This window comes from Ipomoea triloba, chromosome 9, assembly GCF_003576645.1.
Source record: "Ipomoea triloba cultivar NCNSP0323 chromosome 9, ASM357664v1".
Taxonomy (NCBI): Eukaryota; Viridiplantae; Streptophyta; class Magnoliopsida; order Solanales; family Convolvulaceae; genus Ipomoea; species Ipomoea triloba.
The window spans coordinates 9,323,222-9,339,980 of NC_044924.1; the positions used below are offsets into that span (position 1 = coordinate 9,323,222).

A 16,759-nucleotide genomic window follows, 5' to 3' on the forward strand; every position below is an offset into this window, starting at 1 on the left:
CTTTTTAAAAGGTTGAGAATGTATTGTTAGAATTTTTTTTATTAGATCATCTGAAATATTCATTAGTGATCAATCTATCATTGTGCCAAGGGTATTATGGGAAGCAACATCTTCTTCTTTTTTTTTTTTTTTTTTTTTTTTTTTTTTTTTTTTTTTTTTTTTTTTTTTTTTTTTTTTTTTTTTTTTTTTTTTTTTTTTTTTTTTTTTTTTTTTTTTTTTTTTTTTTTTTTTTTTTTTTTTTTTTTTTGTTTAGATTTATGGGAAAATTGTAACCGCTACTTGAATGTGTATTCTAGGTGAAATCCGCTATGTGACCTCAGCTGGCAAATGACCACAATGAAGTTAACCAGCTCAGGTTGTCTATAGCCGAACAACTCAAATCAAGAAAATCAATAAATAATACACTTAGAGAGTTAAACTAAAATCTTATGATTAATTAATTGTTGAATTAACTTGGAGTTACTCATCTTTTATTGCTTGATCATGAGTGACCTAGGAACTTGCTTGAACTGTACTGCTTCTGCAATTGGTTGGAGAAACCAATTTAACTGCCGAAAATTTAGTATGTACTGCCCCGTAAAACAAATCGTACATGAACCGTTTCCAACTACAATAAACTAATTGACCACTGAACTGTTTTTTTTTCCTTGCTGTTTAGAGATATAGGTCTATAACTCTTTTTCGCATGTGTATCGTCTGAGAAGGGGTACGTACATCAGTACACCTTAGTGTGATAAATAAATAAAGGCACTTCCTATAATCATGATGTGAAGTGTGAACCAACATAAATATAATAAAGAAACTTTCTCATCATGAATAGCATGACTGTACTCTAACTAAAGAAACTTTTTGCACTCCGTCCGAAGATGGTTAGTGTTTACAATAAAATCAAATTCATATTTTCTTTTTGGTCATTTGTAGGATTTGAAGTCTGCAGCGCAACATGTGGTTGGTAGGTCTTAACTTATTTTGAGTTGGTCAACTAATTAAGTTATGCATCTGGAGGCTAGGCTCTTATGATAATTTTAAGATGATAGAAGCAGACACTTAAAGCTACAATATTTTGATGCACAATAGACGTGTATCGTTATTTGCAACATATGAGAATGATCGATAGACATTTTAGTTGGTAAAAAGACATTTTAATTAAGTTGTTATTTTGTAGTACAAATATATGAAAAATTTTAGTAAAAAAGACATTTTAAATTATTATTTTGTAGTACAAATATATATATAGGGTTCACTTTGATTTCAATTTGGGTCGGGTTAAAGTGGATTCAAGTTATTCAAAGTGGTATGAAAAAATCAATAATGTACGCTCAAAACGAATAATAGGTGAATGAGAAATTGATTCTCAAAGTAGACACAATGAGTTGGAAAATGAAGGGGGAAAAGCTTGAAAGAAGGCTTTGTCCCACATTAGAAACGGAAATAGGTCTACACTAGTAAAAGTTATCCAAGTCAATCGAAATCTTCAAAGGTTGATTGATTTCGTCATTGAAGATTCCCGGTAAGTGATTTTTTAGATAGCTTTTTGATTTGTTTAACTATAAATATAGCCTTCATCACGTTCATTGTTGTTTTCTACTCAAGGAGAGTTGGCTGACGATAACCCTGTGGGACGAGCACGTAGATTCTGCCTTGCCTTACTATAATACTAATTTGGCAGATCCACCTATTGTTATACTCCAACTTTGTAGATCTAGGGTGAATGATGGTAAGTAATTACTCAGTGGCAGCCATACATTTTTTTGATTAGCTTATAATTATTTAATATTGTTTTTTATAATAGATGGTGAGGTTAGGATCTCGAGTTCCTACACTGCAGAATGTTTTGTAGCTCTAGACGAGGATGAATAAGATTTTGTTGTTACTATCAATGCCATCTACAAAGAGGTTTTTAAAAATGTGTAATTCCAACTGGTGATATTATGTTTTCTTTTTATTATTTCGTAATATTATTATTAACTTTATAATCAATTCATGGGCATTACATTACAATTAATTTGATTATTAGAAAACTATTCGTATTAGCTTTAAATGGGTATATGTAATGTCCTTTAGATATTTGTATATATTCAAATGTATGGGCTTCAACTCACAGAGGTTAATCGGTTGGACACACAATATCTTATCATGTTTTATAACTTATTATTTATTCTTTACCAATTATTATTTTATTAGTGAATATAATAACAACTCCAATTTAAAATTTGAATAGATTTTTTTGTGGTTGAAAACCGCATTCCTTAAGGCTGTAATAAAATAATTATTACTTGAACTCCCGATAGAATAAGGTTGTAAGTAAATATAATCTATACATTAAAGTTAGAATAAAGTTACTAGATGTAAAAAGTCCAATATTTCAGCACCAGATGTGTACATCTACACATTGCCCACTAATTGGCATTTATTTGCTCGAATTCAAGCAAGGGTAACATCATAAAACATAATTGACCCAATCCATTTATAATTGTACTATATAATTGACAGAATTGAGTTTTAGGGGTGAGGTGTAATGCATGTGGTAATGATAAAACGAAGAGTCTAAACTCCCCGAGTGTCGGTCTCGAAGGAGGAAAGTCGAAAGTTTGCTATGCTTTCAATCGAAAGAATGAGTAGTGAGACGTGTGAGGTTGTTGAGGGTGGTGAATGGCATTTAGGAAATGTAAGTGTGTAAGAGATAACTAAAATCAAAGTAACAAATAATAAGAAATAAGGGAATGAATTATGCTTGTCTATGTTGCCTCATTGTGTACCTTATGTAGTGGTCCAATGATTTGATTGTGTTGGCTATTCAAGAGTGTGTTTTCTTAGTCCTCTTCCACCTTTGTGTACTAGGACTTCTTAGGCTTAGGAGTACCATTTGACAACCAAAAGCTCTAAGAGACATTTTATCAAACACCTAGGCTACACACTTTCCTACTATTCCCCATCATGAAATTCCATAGGATCTAAGATTGCAAAAAGCTACAACTTAACTCAAATCAATACCATGATAGAGTCAAGGTCTCAAACTCTCAATAGATTGTCCAAATCTACACAAGATCTAATCAAACCAACAATCAATAGATAAGAATAGATCTTCTAACATCAAACAAATCAAATCCACAATAAGAAATAGGATCTCACACTAAGCAAACATAGATTCATACAACTCAATCCCTAGATAGAACTAGCTAAACATAACCATAGATTTAAGATCATAAGCCAATTCAATCGAAAAAACAAGAAATGTAAATAGAAATAAGATTCAAATAGAAATCACTTAGTAAATGTAAATTAAATGTAATCTTCAATCCAAGCTTTTGATCTTCATCTCTTCATACACAATGGAAAATGTAAAACTAAACCTAAGAAATGAAAATCTGATTTATAAAAGTGTTCTCCTCTGAAAAAATCCTATCAAACTTCCTTAAATAGTCTCCCAAAATTTATCCTAAAATGATTTCTCCGCCCTATCTCGTCATTGATATAATCTGTACACTTTTTACAGATGTAAGACTAAAATTTGTTTCTAATTTTCTCCTAGGGTGTGTTCTCTTGGGATCCTTCCTAAGCCTACAGTTATATTAATATACAGATATATCTGAAGTTGATCTTAGGAAGAGAGAGCATAATGGGTTCAAATCCAATTATATAATATTTTAATTGGGAGCACAAAATACAATAAAAAATTAATTATTGGTTATGAAATTGATTTTAATTATTAGCAAAACTCAACGAGAATAACAAGTACTAGTGTACTACAAAGCTTGCAAGTGAATGGATATTGAAGGGTATGTTTGACAAATCTAACTGAAAAGGTAGCAGAAAGTTAAAAAGCTATAAGTTAGAAGCTGAAAACTGAACAGATGTTAAAGTTAGTTGATAATGTTTTAAAGTGTTTGATAAAATTAGTTTTCTGATAAGCTGATAAATATAAAATGACTAAAAATGACATCTTCATAAAATTTAAATAATTTTAAATTTAAATAGGTTTGTTACATATTAAAATTTAACATTTTAAAATAAAAACTATTAGTATAATCATGATCTAGCATCTCATAATGAAGTAGCAATATTGTTGCGAATCTCTTTCATCTCAATAGAGGTTTCACCTAAATTTTTGTTAGTTGAGACATAACTATTCATCATATATATATAATTATATATATATATATATATATATATATATATAAAGATAATCAATCTTAAAATAATAATAATAATAATAAATTTAGGGGTGAGCATAACCGACCCACCCGATTGGAACCGTCCGACCCGCACCCGATTTTATGCCCATCCGACCCGCCCGCAATCCGAAAATAGAAAACCGACCCAAATCATCTCTAATTTCGGACATAATTTAACGGGTTGGGTTAGGGATTTTCGAATCCGAACCGCCCGAAAACCCGAAATTATATATATATATATATATATATATATATATATATATATATATATATATATTATTTATTAACACGCCAGTGTGCCACACCTCCGGTCCTCCACTAAGCAAAGGGTGCAAAGTAACTCCTTGAGCCTTGTGCATTTTTATATGTGTGTCATGTACTTGGGAAAAAGCAAAGAAGATGGGTTGGCATTGTCAGACTGTCAGTTGTCACATGCTTTGATTGAGAAAATGAGGAGACAAAAATTAGGGATTCTTTTTCTCTCTCTCACCCTCTCTTAGTATTTACTCTCCCTATTTTACTTCTTTTCCTCTCTCACAATTTCTTTCTTGAGACAATCAGAATTCAGAAATATTTCTTCTATCTCTCCCTACGCTGCCTTAGCTCCTACCCTTCCGTTGCGGCGTAACCTCCGTGCCTCACCTCTCGCACACCGCCCGCCTCCGCAGTCCGCGGATCGCCCCTCGCCCGCCTCCGGCCTCCGCAGTCTGCACCTTGCCTTCGACCCATGTTTCTTGGCTGCGCCGCCTTCTGCAGCTGACTGGTCTCTAAAGGGTGAAGTCCGAATCTCTCCTTCTTCGACTTCTAGAGTAGAGAACTCTCTTCTCTGTTCTATCTCTCTTCTCTGTTCTCGCGGACTCCGGTGACCCCGTGACGGTGGAGTGTTTGAACCGTGCTTTCGTGCAATACCCGAAATTAAACCCGAAACCCGACCAAACCCGACCGAACCGAAATAACAAATAACCAATTGGATATATTAGATTTAAGAGCGGATTGGGTTTGAATATTATAAACCGAATACGATCGGATTCATGATTTATGCACCCGAATCGAACCGCCCGCCCGATGCACACCCCTTTAATAATAATAATAATAATATGGTCATATAATTAGGAGGGTAAAGATGTCATTTATTTCAAATAATAAAAATAAAGATGGAAAAAAATTAGAAAGCTATTAGCTTATTTTTGAAATGCTACTGTACAGTAGCGATTCAAAATAAACTCTTATTTTAAGCTGCTATCTTATTTTGAAAACATTACTAAACAGATCTTATAGCTTAGTAGTTTAAAATAAACTATAAAATCTTAAATAAGTTGGCTAAACAAGCCGAGATATGATTCTCATGGTTGTTCAAATGATAAAATATTTTCAACTAAAGAAATCAAGTTTAGTTGAGAAGAACCCCCGTTTTGGACTGCCTTCTTCGCCATTTCTCCCAACTCTCTTACTTTCGTCCTTATATCTATCCCCCCTTCATCCATTATTTTATCTATGGCTTCCTTTATCTCTTCATTCTTCACTATAACCACATCATTTTTGTCTTGACCATCCCAATCAACAGACATCTTCAACCCTAGGCTCACTCCAATTCCCAACACCTCCACCACCAACTTTTCGTTCAAAAATTGTTCAGCTATTAGTGGCCATGTGACCATTGGCACTTTAGCAGAAATGGCTTCTAGAGTTGAATTCCACCCGCAATGAGTTAAGAATCCTCCAATGGAAGAGTGAGAGAGGATGAGCACTTGAGGAGCCCACTCTCGGACCAAAAGCCCTTTCCCTGTGTTCCTTTGCTCAAACCCGTTGCTCACATTCCAATCCTCAAACGCATCAAAGCTCTTGCCTTTTTTACCCAACACCCAAAGAAATGGCCTTTTGTTTGACTCCAAACCCAGAGCCAGTTCTGCCATCTGCCGTGGTGACAGCGACGCCATGCTTCCAAAGCTAACATATACCACTGATCCCGGCGCCTGTTGTAAGATCAATATATGATCAACATCATGATTTGGACAAACCATATTGAGTGACTACATACTAAAACTCGTAATCACTATCTAGTCGTCAATAGGATGTTTGACTTTAGCAGACCGGTTCAAAGAGTTGTCGTAATCAATTCAAACAAAAATCACAAATAGGTCGTGTGACCTTAGCGGATAGGACAGATAAACCAGTTTAAGTTGCTCATAGCTTACCAATTCAAATTAAGAAGACTAAAATGCCACTCCAAAAGACATTCAAACTTATAAACTTGTGGTTACTAAGTTCACAACTTGACTGGGTAGCCCAGAATACAAGAAATAAATACATACCTGCAAGTCGAGCCACTTCAAACACTCTTGTTGGTCACTATAATTGTTGTTATAGCCTCTTAGTGACCGATCTTGGTAGTTTTGGTTGCATAATGAAACGGGTCCAACACACCACACTCTCCCATGATACATCTTCCGATACTCTTTTACATAATCAGGCTCCATTTCTGCAAAGCTATTCACAATTACACCATAAGCGGATTTTGAGCCCTGCATGAGCTTTTCACCCAATTTTTTCCTAGGATCATCATCCAAAAGATTTGGATCAGTCGTGCATAATTTGACCTGAGCTTTGCACAATTGTATGTTATGCGGCACCTCCGGGACCGTGAACTGCTCCGATTCCGAACCCACCTTCCCGACAATCTTGGACTCCGAAATTCTCGTTGCACAGACGTCGGAGAAGCAGCATGATGCGTTGAACATGAGCCTGGGGATGTTGAGCCCCGCAGCCGCCGCCGCCGCATCCGCCATCCACGTCAGACACACGTCGGAGACTATGCAGCTCGGCGGCGGCTTGCTTTGCTTCACCGCTTCTTCCACCTGCGGCCGCAACATTCCGACGGCGACCATGAAATTGGCAGCCAGGTGGTTTTGACCTTTGGGGATCAAGTCCCCATTCTCGCATCCTTCCGGCAACCCGGCTTCCGCACAGGGAAATCGGAGCTCGTGCTCTCGGATCTCGAAACCGCATTGCCGTTCGCGGTCGAGCGCTGGCCGGAAGCGTTTGGCATTGACGGGGGTGGTTAGGACGGTGACGATGACGCCGTCGCACCGAGCTACCATCCTGGCGAAATCTATAAGGGGGATCATATGCCCCGGAAGCATCATGGGCAACACCATAAAATGCACCTGCTGACGGGATTGGTTCGCCGTTATCGCCATGGCCGCCGATCCAATATATATTATCTTACTTTAACTTACTGTAATGAAGTAATTCCAAGCGACATTGCACAACAATATATATAGGAGATTGAACGTGTGTTTTTACGAGTTAATTATCGACATAGTCCTGGACTACAGTGAAATTATCTATTTGGTCCTTGATTATTTTTCTTTTTCTCAACCTCAACTTTAAAAATCTATATCAGTTTTGTTATTTGTTTGTTTTGCTGTTAGACATCTGTTAAATCGGTACTAAATTGGTAATTTTATTATAATTAATGGACGATTTCAATCATCACGTGCACCATTTTCTCCGAAAATTTAATTTAGCTCGTGTAAATTTGACACAAATAATAGAGTTAATTACAACAATGGTCCCCCGATTATGTTGATTTTCCAAAATTGGTCCTCGTCTTTTAATTTGGACGAAAAAAACACTAGACTATTGAATTTGTTCCGATGAGGGTCCTTCCGTTTATGTCCAGTTAGTGAGGTGTTAAATGTGGGGGTAAATTAGTCTTTTCAAGGTCTTCTTCTTCCCCTTCATCTTTCCCAGGGTTAAATGACCAAACCCAACAGCTTTCCCAACAGTAAATTTATTCAAATTTCGCAAATCACAAATCAACAACCAAGTCGATTTCAATGTTTCACAAATCACAAATCAACAACCAAAATGTATGAATTTTATGAAACATTGCAACCAAGCCGATTTCAATGTTTCACAAATCACAAATCACAACCAAAATGTATGAATTTTATGAAACATTGAAATAGGCCGCCGGTGGAGACGTGTGACGGCGGCGGCGACGTGACTGGTAGACGAGCGTGCGACGTGAGGTCTGGAGTGCTCCGGCGGTGGCGTGACATCTGGCGTGCGACGGTGAGAACAGGGAAACAATAATAATAGCAGTAATATCTCAGAACAATTTATATAATAAAACTCAAATATCCCAAAATCCAGTCACTATTAATAAATCAGGGAAACAGTAAACAAAACAGAAATAAACCTAAGCCGTGAGAACAACGGCATCACCGGCCTCCTTGATCTTCTTCTCAGCAATCTTGGAGATGAGCTTGGCCTTAACCACCACGGGCTGCGACGGCGGCAAGACACCCTTACCCAAAACCTTAAAGTACCCGAACTGGGTGACGTCGATCACAGGGGCGGTGTCCTTGTTCTTGGCCGCCTTTTCTTGAACTTCCGGCGGGAGCAAAGACCAGATCTTGTCGATGTTGACGGTGGGGCAGAAGAACTTGTTTCTCAGCTTGTGGAAATAGCGCATACCCACCTTCCCGAAGTAGCCCGGATGGTATTTGTCGAAGAGGATGCGGTGGTGGTGCATGCCTCCGGCGTTTCCGCGGCCTCCTGGGTGCTTCCTGTGCTTGCCGATACGGCCGTGCCCAGCGCTCACATGACCGCGCTTCTTCCGGTTCTTCTTAAAGCGGGTTGTCATTTCTGGATCTCCGGAGCTTCAAGCAGACGGGGGGAGAAAGGGAAGGGAACGGCGGCCCCATCTATGAATTTTGATTCTGGGTTTGGGTGTTCTGATTTGTTGAACAGGAAGGGTGGGTTTGGGTGTTCTGATTTGTTGAACAGGAAGGGAAGAAGACGCAGAGCTAAGGAAATTACATTTGTACCCCTCAACTTAACGGCTGTCTAACACCACAAAAACGGAAGGACCCTCGTCGGAACAAATTCAATAGTCAAGTGTTTTTTTCGTCCAAATTAAAAGACGATGACCAATTTTGAAAAATCAACATAGTCGAGGGACCATTGTTGGAATTAACTCACAAATAATATGTCAAAATGCAATTAAACCTCAAACTAAAAAAAAAAAAAAAAAAACTTTCTATTAAACCCTTAAATTGATCAAAATTATGCAATTAATATATTTAACAGGTTACCAACATGTAACTAGTTAATTTTGATTGCATGTCATACTACATGACATTTCATTAAAAATAAAAATAAACTAAAAAAAATAAAACTATTTTTTTGCAATAAAATATTTAGTAATATTGTGTTGCAATCGAACTGCCAAATGATCTGCAAGTTTTTGAATAGCAGGTTGCCAGACTTTTCTTATGTAGGTTGCGTTTTTTAGTATTGCCGGTCTCTAAAACGACACTTTGAATTAGTGTCTATTCAGTTTATTAATCTATCAGTGAATAAGCTCGCTCATGCATTGGTTAGAGCTACAAGTTCTCATCTTGATCATGCTAGTTGGTTTTCTACCGTTCCAAATTGTATTGAATATTTAATCTCTTAATGTTAATGATTATCTCCTTTCAAAAAAAAAAAATAGAAACTCATTGAAAAATTAAGTACATTAATTTACAACTTAAATGCTTATGAATTTCAGAGTGACAGAAATTCAATGAAAATTTAAGTACTTATGAATTTCAATAATTTATCTATAATTTTTTTATTGATAAATTTGATTTGTCTGACAGTGATTTTTGATAAATAAAATAAAATAAAATAGAAAAAAAAAACACAAATGTTTGTCCATCCCAAAAAATAAAGTGAAGTAAAGAATGTACATATATATTGTTTACTGTTTAGCATTGTATTCATATGGAGATGGAATAATCTAACTTACACGTGAATGACGTGATTATAATTTTTTTTTTTTTTTGAATAATCTAACTTACACGTGAATGACGTGATTATAAATTTAATTGGTTAAAAAAAAAAACAATTAAGAATTCAGCATTGCAGTCATAACCATTTGCCGTTGAAGCAACCTCCTTTTCATTTACTCATTCCAATGAAAATAATGGTGCAGCATTAATATAGTCAATACAATGTTGCCCCAAATTTATATTCCATCGAATTTCAAGCCAACACTTTAATCTTATTTTAGTATCTTAGTGGTTATTGCACAGTTTTTTAGGGGATGAAAGTCACATGCAGGGGAGAGAAGATAAGAGAGAGAGAATTGGGGTGTTTCTTCAAGAATGGAGTTAGACTTTAGAGCATCCCCATCAAAAGTTATTTTGGGGTTCATGGAAAGTAATAGCTGACATGGAAGTGAGATAAGGGAGGTGAGAGAATGCTTTGTATCATCTGCAAGGAACGAAAGATTGGAACAGTAATTCCCATTGCGGACTCCAAAGCTAGTTGCAGCCACGCGTGCGTGGTTGCAACCAGCGCGCCTGACAATATATATATTTTTTAATTTTTTTATTTTAAAATCATATTTGTTTTTTATTTTTTTTTCTTCTCCTCCTATTTTCTCTTTCCTATTCACACTTACAAAAACTCCTCAAATACCGCGAAATAACTTAGAGCATCCACATCTCTAGTTTTTTTGGGGTTATTTCAGAGCTATGAACTGATGCATAATTTTATGACAGATGTGGAGTGTGTTTTTTTCTGTTTTTTACTTCCTGCAAGAGCTTGCATATTTGTGGGGTCCACAATTTAGTAAAAGAAAATAAAAGCAGCATTGATAGCTGCGTGTGGTGGACAGCATGCGCCTCAATTGGCGCGTGCATTGCATGCCCCAGCTGGGGCGTGAACTCCTTCTATTTTTTTTTTAATTTTTTTTTTTTGCTTTTTCTGATTTTGTGTCAGAAAGCTTTGTTTTTCCCTTTTATTATTTTGCTTCCTTTTTTTGTTGGCATCTTCTCCTTCCTAATGTCATCTAAAAATTTGTGTCCAATTCACCACTGATAATGTTGCTCTTATTGATCGATAAGGAGGCTCTTATTTAGGTTTCCAAGAAAAAAGAAATTTAATGATTGGTCACACTGATTTTATTTATTTATTATTTTTGAAATTATATTTGTTTTATTTATTTTTTTCTCCCATTCCATTTTCTCTTTCCTAATTACACTTACAACAACTCCTAAAAAATTGTGAAATAACTCCATTGATAAGGTATTCTAATTTATTTTATAGAAATAGGATTAGGTATTCTAATTTTTTTTTTTTGATAAGATCAAATAAGCCCCCAACTATATGTCAAAATACAATTAAACGTCAAACTAAAAAATATTTCAGTTAAACGCCTTAAATTGATCAAAATTGTGCAATTAATATATTTAATATGTTACCAACATGTAACTAGTTAATTTTGATTCCATGGCATCCTACATGACATTTCATTCAAAAATAAAAATAAACTAATAATAAAAAATAATAAAACTAATTTTTTTTAAAGAAAAAAAAGAAAGGAAGTTGTTGGCTTCTTCGCCCGACTTCTCTGTCTAAATTTGGACTGAGAAACCAGCCGGCGTTATATTATTGCTCTCATTATATTATAATCTAGATCCAGAATTAAGCGCTAGAAACGCCTTCATAGCTTAATATGTAAAGGAGCAATTAAGGCATAGCTCAACTTGCTAAAATAAATGTATTCTCTTTATAGCACGTACACCATTAAGCGGCTGTTTGGTTCACAGAATGTTAGATTACCTTAGGGAATGTTAGATTGCTGGGAATGTTAGATAACTGGGAATGTTAGATTCCTGTGTTTGGTTTAAAATTGAAGTAGGTAAATAAGACAACGGAAATAAGATAAATTAATTAAAATGCCAAAAGCTCAATATTAGTAATAAGATAAGGGAATGTGAGATTACCTAAGAAATTGGGGTGCATCTCACATTCCCTTCCAATAGCTAAAGCCTCTATCGTGAGGTTATGTTACATTTCCTAAGAATCTTACATAACTTGAATCAAACATGTGAATCTTATATTCCCAGACAAATATAACCTTAGTTATCTTATATAACTTGAACCAAGCGCCACCTAAGTGTTTACCCTATAGGTTACGTACAAATGGGTGTTTGTATGAAAGAGAAATGAGAATAATGAGGTGGTGTGATCTAAAGCGAGTTTTGTAACCCACAGGTTCACGCAGAGACCCTTGATTGATTTTGATCAAATACACTCTCCCACGATAGATGTCATTAAGTTTCGCTACATAATATCATTGGCAGAATAATAAATTTAGATATGCAGCTGATGAATGAACGTCATGATTGCATAATTATGCGTCATTAGACGCTAATGTTTATTTGTGAAAATCCTTGATCGATTTAGAATTCTTAGAATGAGAAAAGAAATGAAAATCTCAACATGTATTTTGTTGAATTACAAAGGCTTTACTTGACTTAGTAGTAAGTAATTGGCTTAGTAGTTTCCTTCTAAAGCGAGAATATGTATGTATGACTATATGTGTGTGTATGTGTGCACGCGCGCTCATTAAAGAGTTGCTAATGGAGTTATCTATATATTTATTACCTCAATATATGTTGATGGTATGTACATCATTGAAATATATAAAGAGCTTGATGATATTAATCCATACCTAAAAATGGATTTTGAAATGAAAGACTTGAAAATACCAAGTATTGTTTTGATCTGAAGATCGAACATATCCTTCAAAATCTTTTATACAACAATTAGCTTACATTGAAAAACATCTTGAAGTCCGGTACTCACGACTGGAAATCTTGTTGTTTTCGTCCAATGAATGTTGACTGAAAACAAATCCGGTACTCACGACTGGAAATCTTGTTGTTTCCGTCCAATGAATGTTGACTGAAAACAAAATATCTCAGTTGGAAAAGAGGTTTCTGACCAACATACCAACCAAATGGAAGATCTATCTAGAAAATCCTTCGTCAGAAATTTCGTACTCTCATTTTTGGTCAGAAATAGCATCCAACTAACAAAAATTGGATGGAAATTCTGAAGGGTATCCCACCATTCTTAAAACATGGGAATTTCCGTCCAATTACGTGTGTTGGTCGGAAATTCCGACCAACGTTGGACGAAAATTTCCCATATTATATTTTGTGGTTTACCTTCCTACAGTTGGACGAAAATTTCGACGAACAATTGGAGGGAAATATCGAGTACTGAATGTTGTGAATTTCCTTCCAAACCGTTGGTAGGAAAATTCTAAATCATATGTGATGTTTTTATTATTTTTATATTACCATAATTTTATTTCTACCTGTTGTTAATAAATTATATGTCATTAACAAATTAATGTACACACAAATTTTTAAATTGAAAATATATTAATATCAAAATTATTTATAACAAAAATATGGTTATATATGTCCATTGTACTTCCAACGGACTATTACCAATGGACATAACCATACCCTCCCCGAAAAAATACATCTGGAAGTTGCATAAGAAGTATGCTCGCTAGCCCCTTCGGTAGTATGCTTTGTGGGCCTTGAACCTGAGGGACTATGCTCAGAATCAGTGTCCTCCAACCATCTATGGACTTCATTACGTGGTGTTTCCATTGCACGTGTACTTACTTCTTCCTGTTCATCAATTAATGCATGCAACAATGGCGATTGTGACATGCTAGCTTGTGAATAATTACCTGTAAATATTTTACCTTTACCTCCTCTATTTCTTTTACGTTGCTGTGACATTTAAACAATAGTGAAGTGATCAACAAAGAAAACATATTTGCATTTGCTAATTTAAAAAGTCTGTGACAGGCAAAATCAAAGCTTTTAATCACTATTAATTTTAGATGTTGATTTAAGCAAAATTAATGACTCAGATTTAACTGCACAATCGCACCTGAGCCAATCAATCACATAGGAACCAATATATATATATATATATATATATATATATATATATATATATATATATATATATATATATATATATATATATATATATATATATATATATATATATATGCCTTGCTCATGTGCGGCTCATCTGGCTCATGAGGCCGTGCGGCTAATTACAACCCATTAGATTAGATAGATCCATTGAATCACATTGATCAAGATTTCTCTAATATTTTCGTGCATGCACGTTCTCCTACCATGCGAATTGCAAGGGTAAACTTGTCATAGGGCACCGAAATAAGGCGAATCACATTGTTGTGTGTTTATTTGTGTAATTGGTGCATTGATGATAATTGAGTGTGGTGCATTTTTAAAATTAGTCTATGTGTTGTGCATATATGAACACTTGTTGTGCATATTTATGCACATAGTGGTGTATTATATGNTGCACACTATGTACACTCAAATGCCTAGAGTCTGATAATAATGCACAATTTCACTCAATATTTAAAGCACAACAGATAGTCGAATTATGCACCATTATTTAAATAAAAAAGCACCATAAGTGTTCAGAAATGCACCATTAACAAATTCATTTTAAGATTTAGCTCACATTGTGTAAAAGTACAAGAACACTGCAATAATGCATAACTATATACACACAAATGCACAATTATCTAAATAATAATGCACCACAAAATTATATGTCTACTTTCCTACCCGTATTTAAAGCACAACAAGTTATCATATAATACACCACTATGTGCATAAATATGTGCACACTATGTACACTCAAATGCCTAGAGTCTGATAATAATGCACAATTTCACTCAATATTTAAAGCACAACAGATAGTCGAATTATGCACCATTATTTAAATAAAAAAGCACCATAAGTGTTCAGAAATGCACCATTAACAAATTCATTTTAAGATTTAGCTCACATTGTGTAAAAGTACAAGAACACTGCAATAATGCATAACTATATACACACAAATGCACAATTATCTAAATAATAATGCACCACAAAATTATTTGTCTACTTTCCTACCCGTATTTAAAGCACAACAAGTTATCATATAATACACCACTATGTGCATAAATATGAAATCAAAGCTTTTAATCACTATTAATTTTAGATGTTGATTTAAGCAAAATTAATGACTCAGATTTAACTGCACAATCGCACCTGAGCCAATCAATCACATAGGAACCACTATATATATATATATATATATATATATATATATATATATATATATATATATATATATATATATATATATATATATATATATATATATATATATATATATAGCCTTGCTCATGTGCGGCTCATCTGGCTCATGAGGCCGTGCGGCTAATTACAACCCATTAGATTAGATAGATCCATTGAATCACATTGATCAAGATTTCTCTAATATTTTCGTGCATGCACGTTCTCCTACCATGCGAATTGCAAGGGTAAACTTGTCATAGGGCACCGAAATAAGGCGAATCACATTGTTGTGTGTTTATTTGTGTAATTGGTGCATTGATGATAATTGAGTGTGGTGCATTTTTAAAATTAGTCTATGTGTTGTGCATATATGAACACTTGTTGTGCATATTTATGCACATAGTGGTGTATTATATGATAACTTGTTGTGCTTTAAATACGGGTAGGAAAGTAGACAATATAATTTTGTGGTGCATTATTATTTAGATAATTGTGCATTTGTGTGTATATAGTTATGCATTATTGCAGTGTTCTTGTACTTTTACACAATGTGAGCTAAATCTTAAAATGAATTTGTTAATGGTGCATTTCTGAACACTTATGGTGCTTTTTTATTTAAATAATGGTGCATAATTCGACTATCTGTTGTGCTTTAAATATTGAGTGAAATTGTGCATTATTATTCAGACTCTAGGGCATTTGAGTGTACATAGTTGTGCATTTATTGTAGTACTGTTGTAATTTTACATAATGATAGCTAAATCTTAAAATGAGTTTGACAGTTGTTCATTTCTGAACACTTATGGTGCATTTTTATTTAAATAATGGTGCATAATTTGACAATCTGTTGTGCTTTAAATATTGGGTGAAAATTGCATTGTTAGTTTTACAGTTCTACATTTCTAGACCCTAATTGTGCAATTTCATGTGATTGGTGGTGTATAATTTAATTATAATAAACTTTGATTGTCTATCATGCGCGTAAACACACATCATAAAATTACCAAAATACCCTAACTTAAGAAGGGCACCTTAAACTTAACAAATATAAAGAACAATATGGAGCCGTTGGATGCAGTTGATTGGACGATGAAGACTTGGCCACACGACCGCACATGACTGCATTTGAGCGAATTTCTACACACACGATGAGAGATGGCGGAGACAATTAGGATCGACGTCAAAGAAGCCTCCTCGTGGCCTCCATAAGAGCGATTAGTCCAAGCGAATTTGCACCACCATTGGCAAAATCATTACGGCGCCAACGACCTCATCCTGTTCAAACAACAAATCATATATTTCTCCGTTCGCAAAAAAAAAATGCCTGTGTAAGGAAGATCACGATTAAAATCGTTAACGGATGGTATAACACTCGTGCTGATAACATGTTATAAAATCTTCACATGTGAACAAACATAATTATCATGTGAACAAACATAATTATACGTTCTAACTTATACCACCAATCATAGAGAGAAGATAAGAGAAGAAGATCAAAAACCCTAGGAAACTCATTCTCATTCCATCACTGCAAGAGTACAGATACAACATGGGTAAAACAGACCACTATCCATGATCCTAGAAAATAGGATAATTTTACAACAGATT

General features: G+C 34.7%; 2 protein-coding genes across 2 annotated transcripts; both read right to left on the reverse strand.

Moving 5' to 3' along the window:
• Positions 1-5,518: 5,518 nt before the first annotated feature.
• On the reverse strand, positions 5,519-7,372 carry LOC116029525 (UDP-glycosyltransferase 73C6-like). The gene is made up of 2 exons (XM_031271577.1): positions 6,488-7,372; positions 5,519-6,148 (listed from the first exon to the last, which is right to left on the reverse strand). The coding sequence occupies exons 1-2, from the start codon at positions 7,370-7,372 to the stop codon at positions 5,519-5,521; spliced, it is 1,515 nt and encodes a 504-aa protein (XP_031127437.1).
• An 881-nt stretch (positions 7,373-8,253) lies between these two features.
• LOC116030162 (60S ribosomal protein L27a-3-like) lies at positions 8,254-8,903 on the reverse strand. The gene has a single exon (XM_031272328.1). The coding sequence runs from the start codon at positions 8,824-8,826 to the stop codon at positions 8,380-8,382; it is 447 nt and encodes a 148-aa protein (XP_031128188.1). The 5' UTR covers positions 8,827-8,903; the 3' UTR covers positions 8,254-8,379.
• Positions 8,904-16,759: the final 7,856 nt, after the last annotated feature.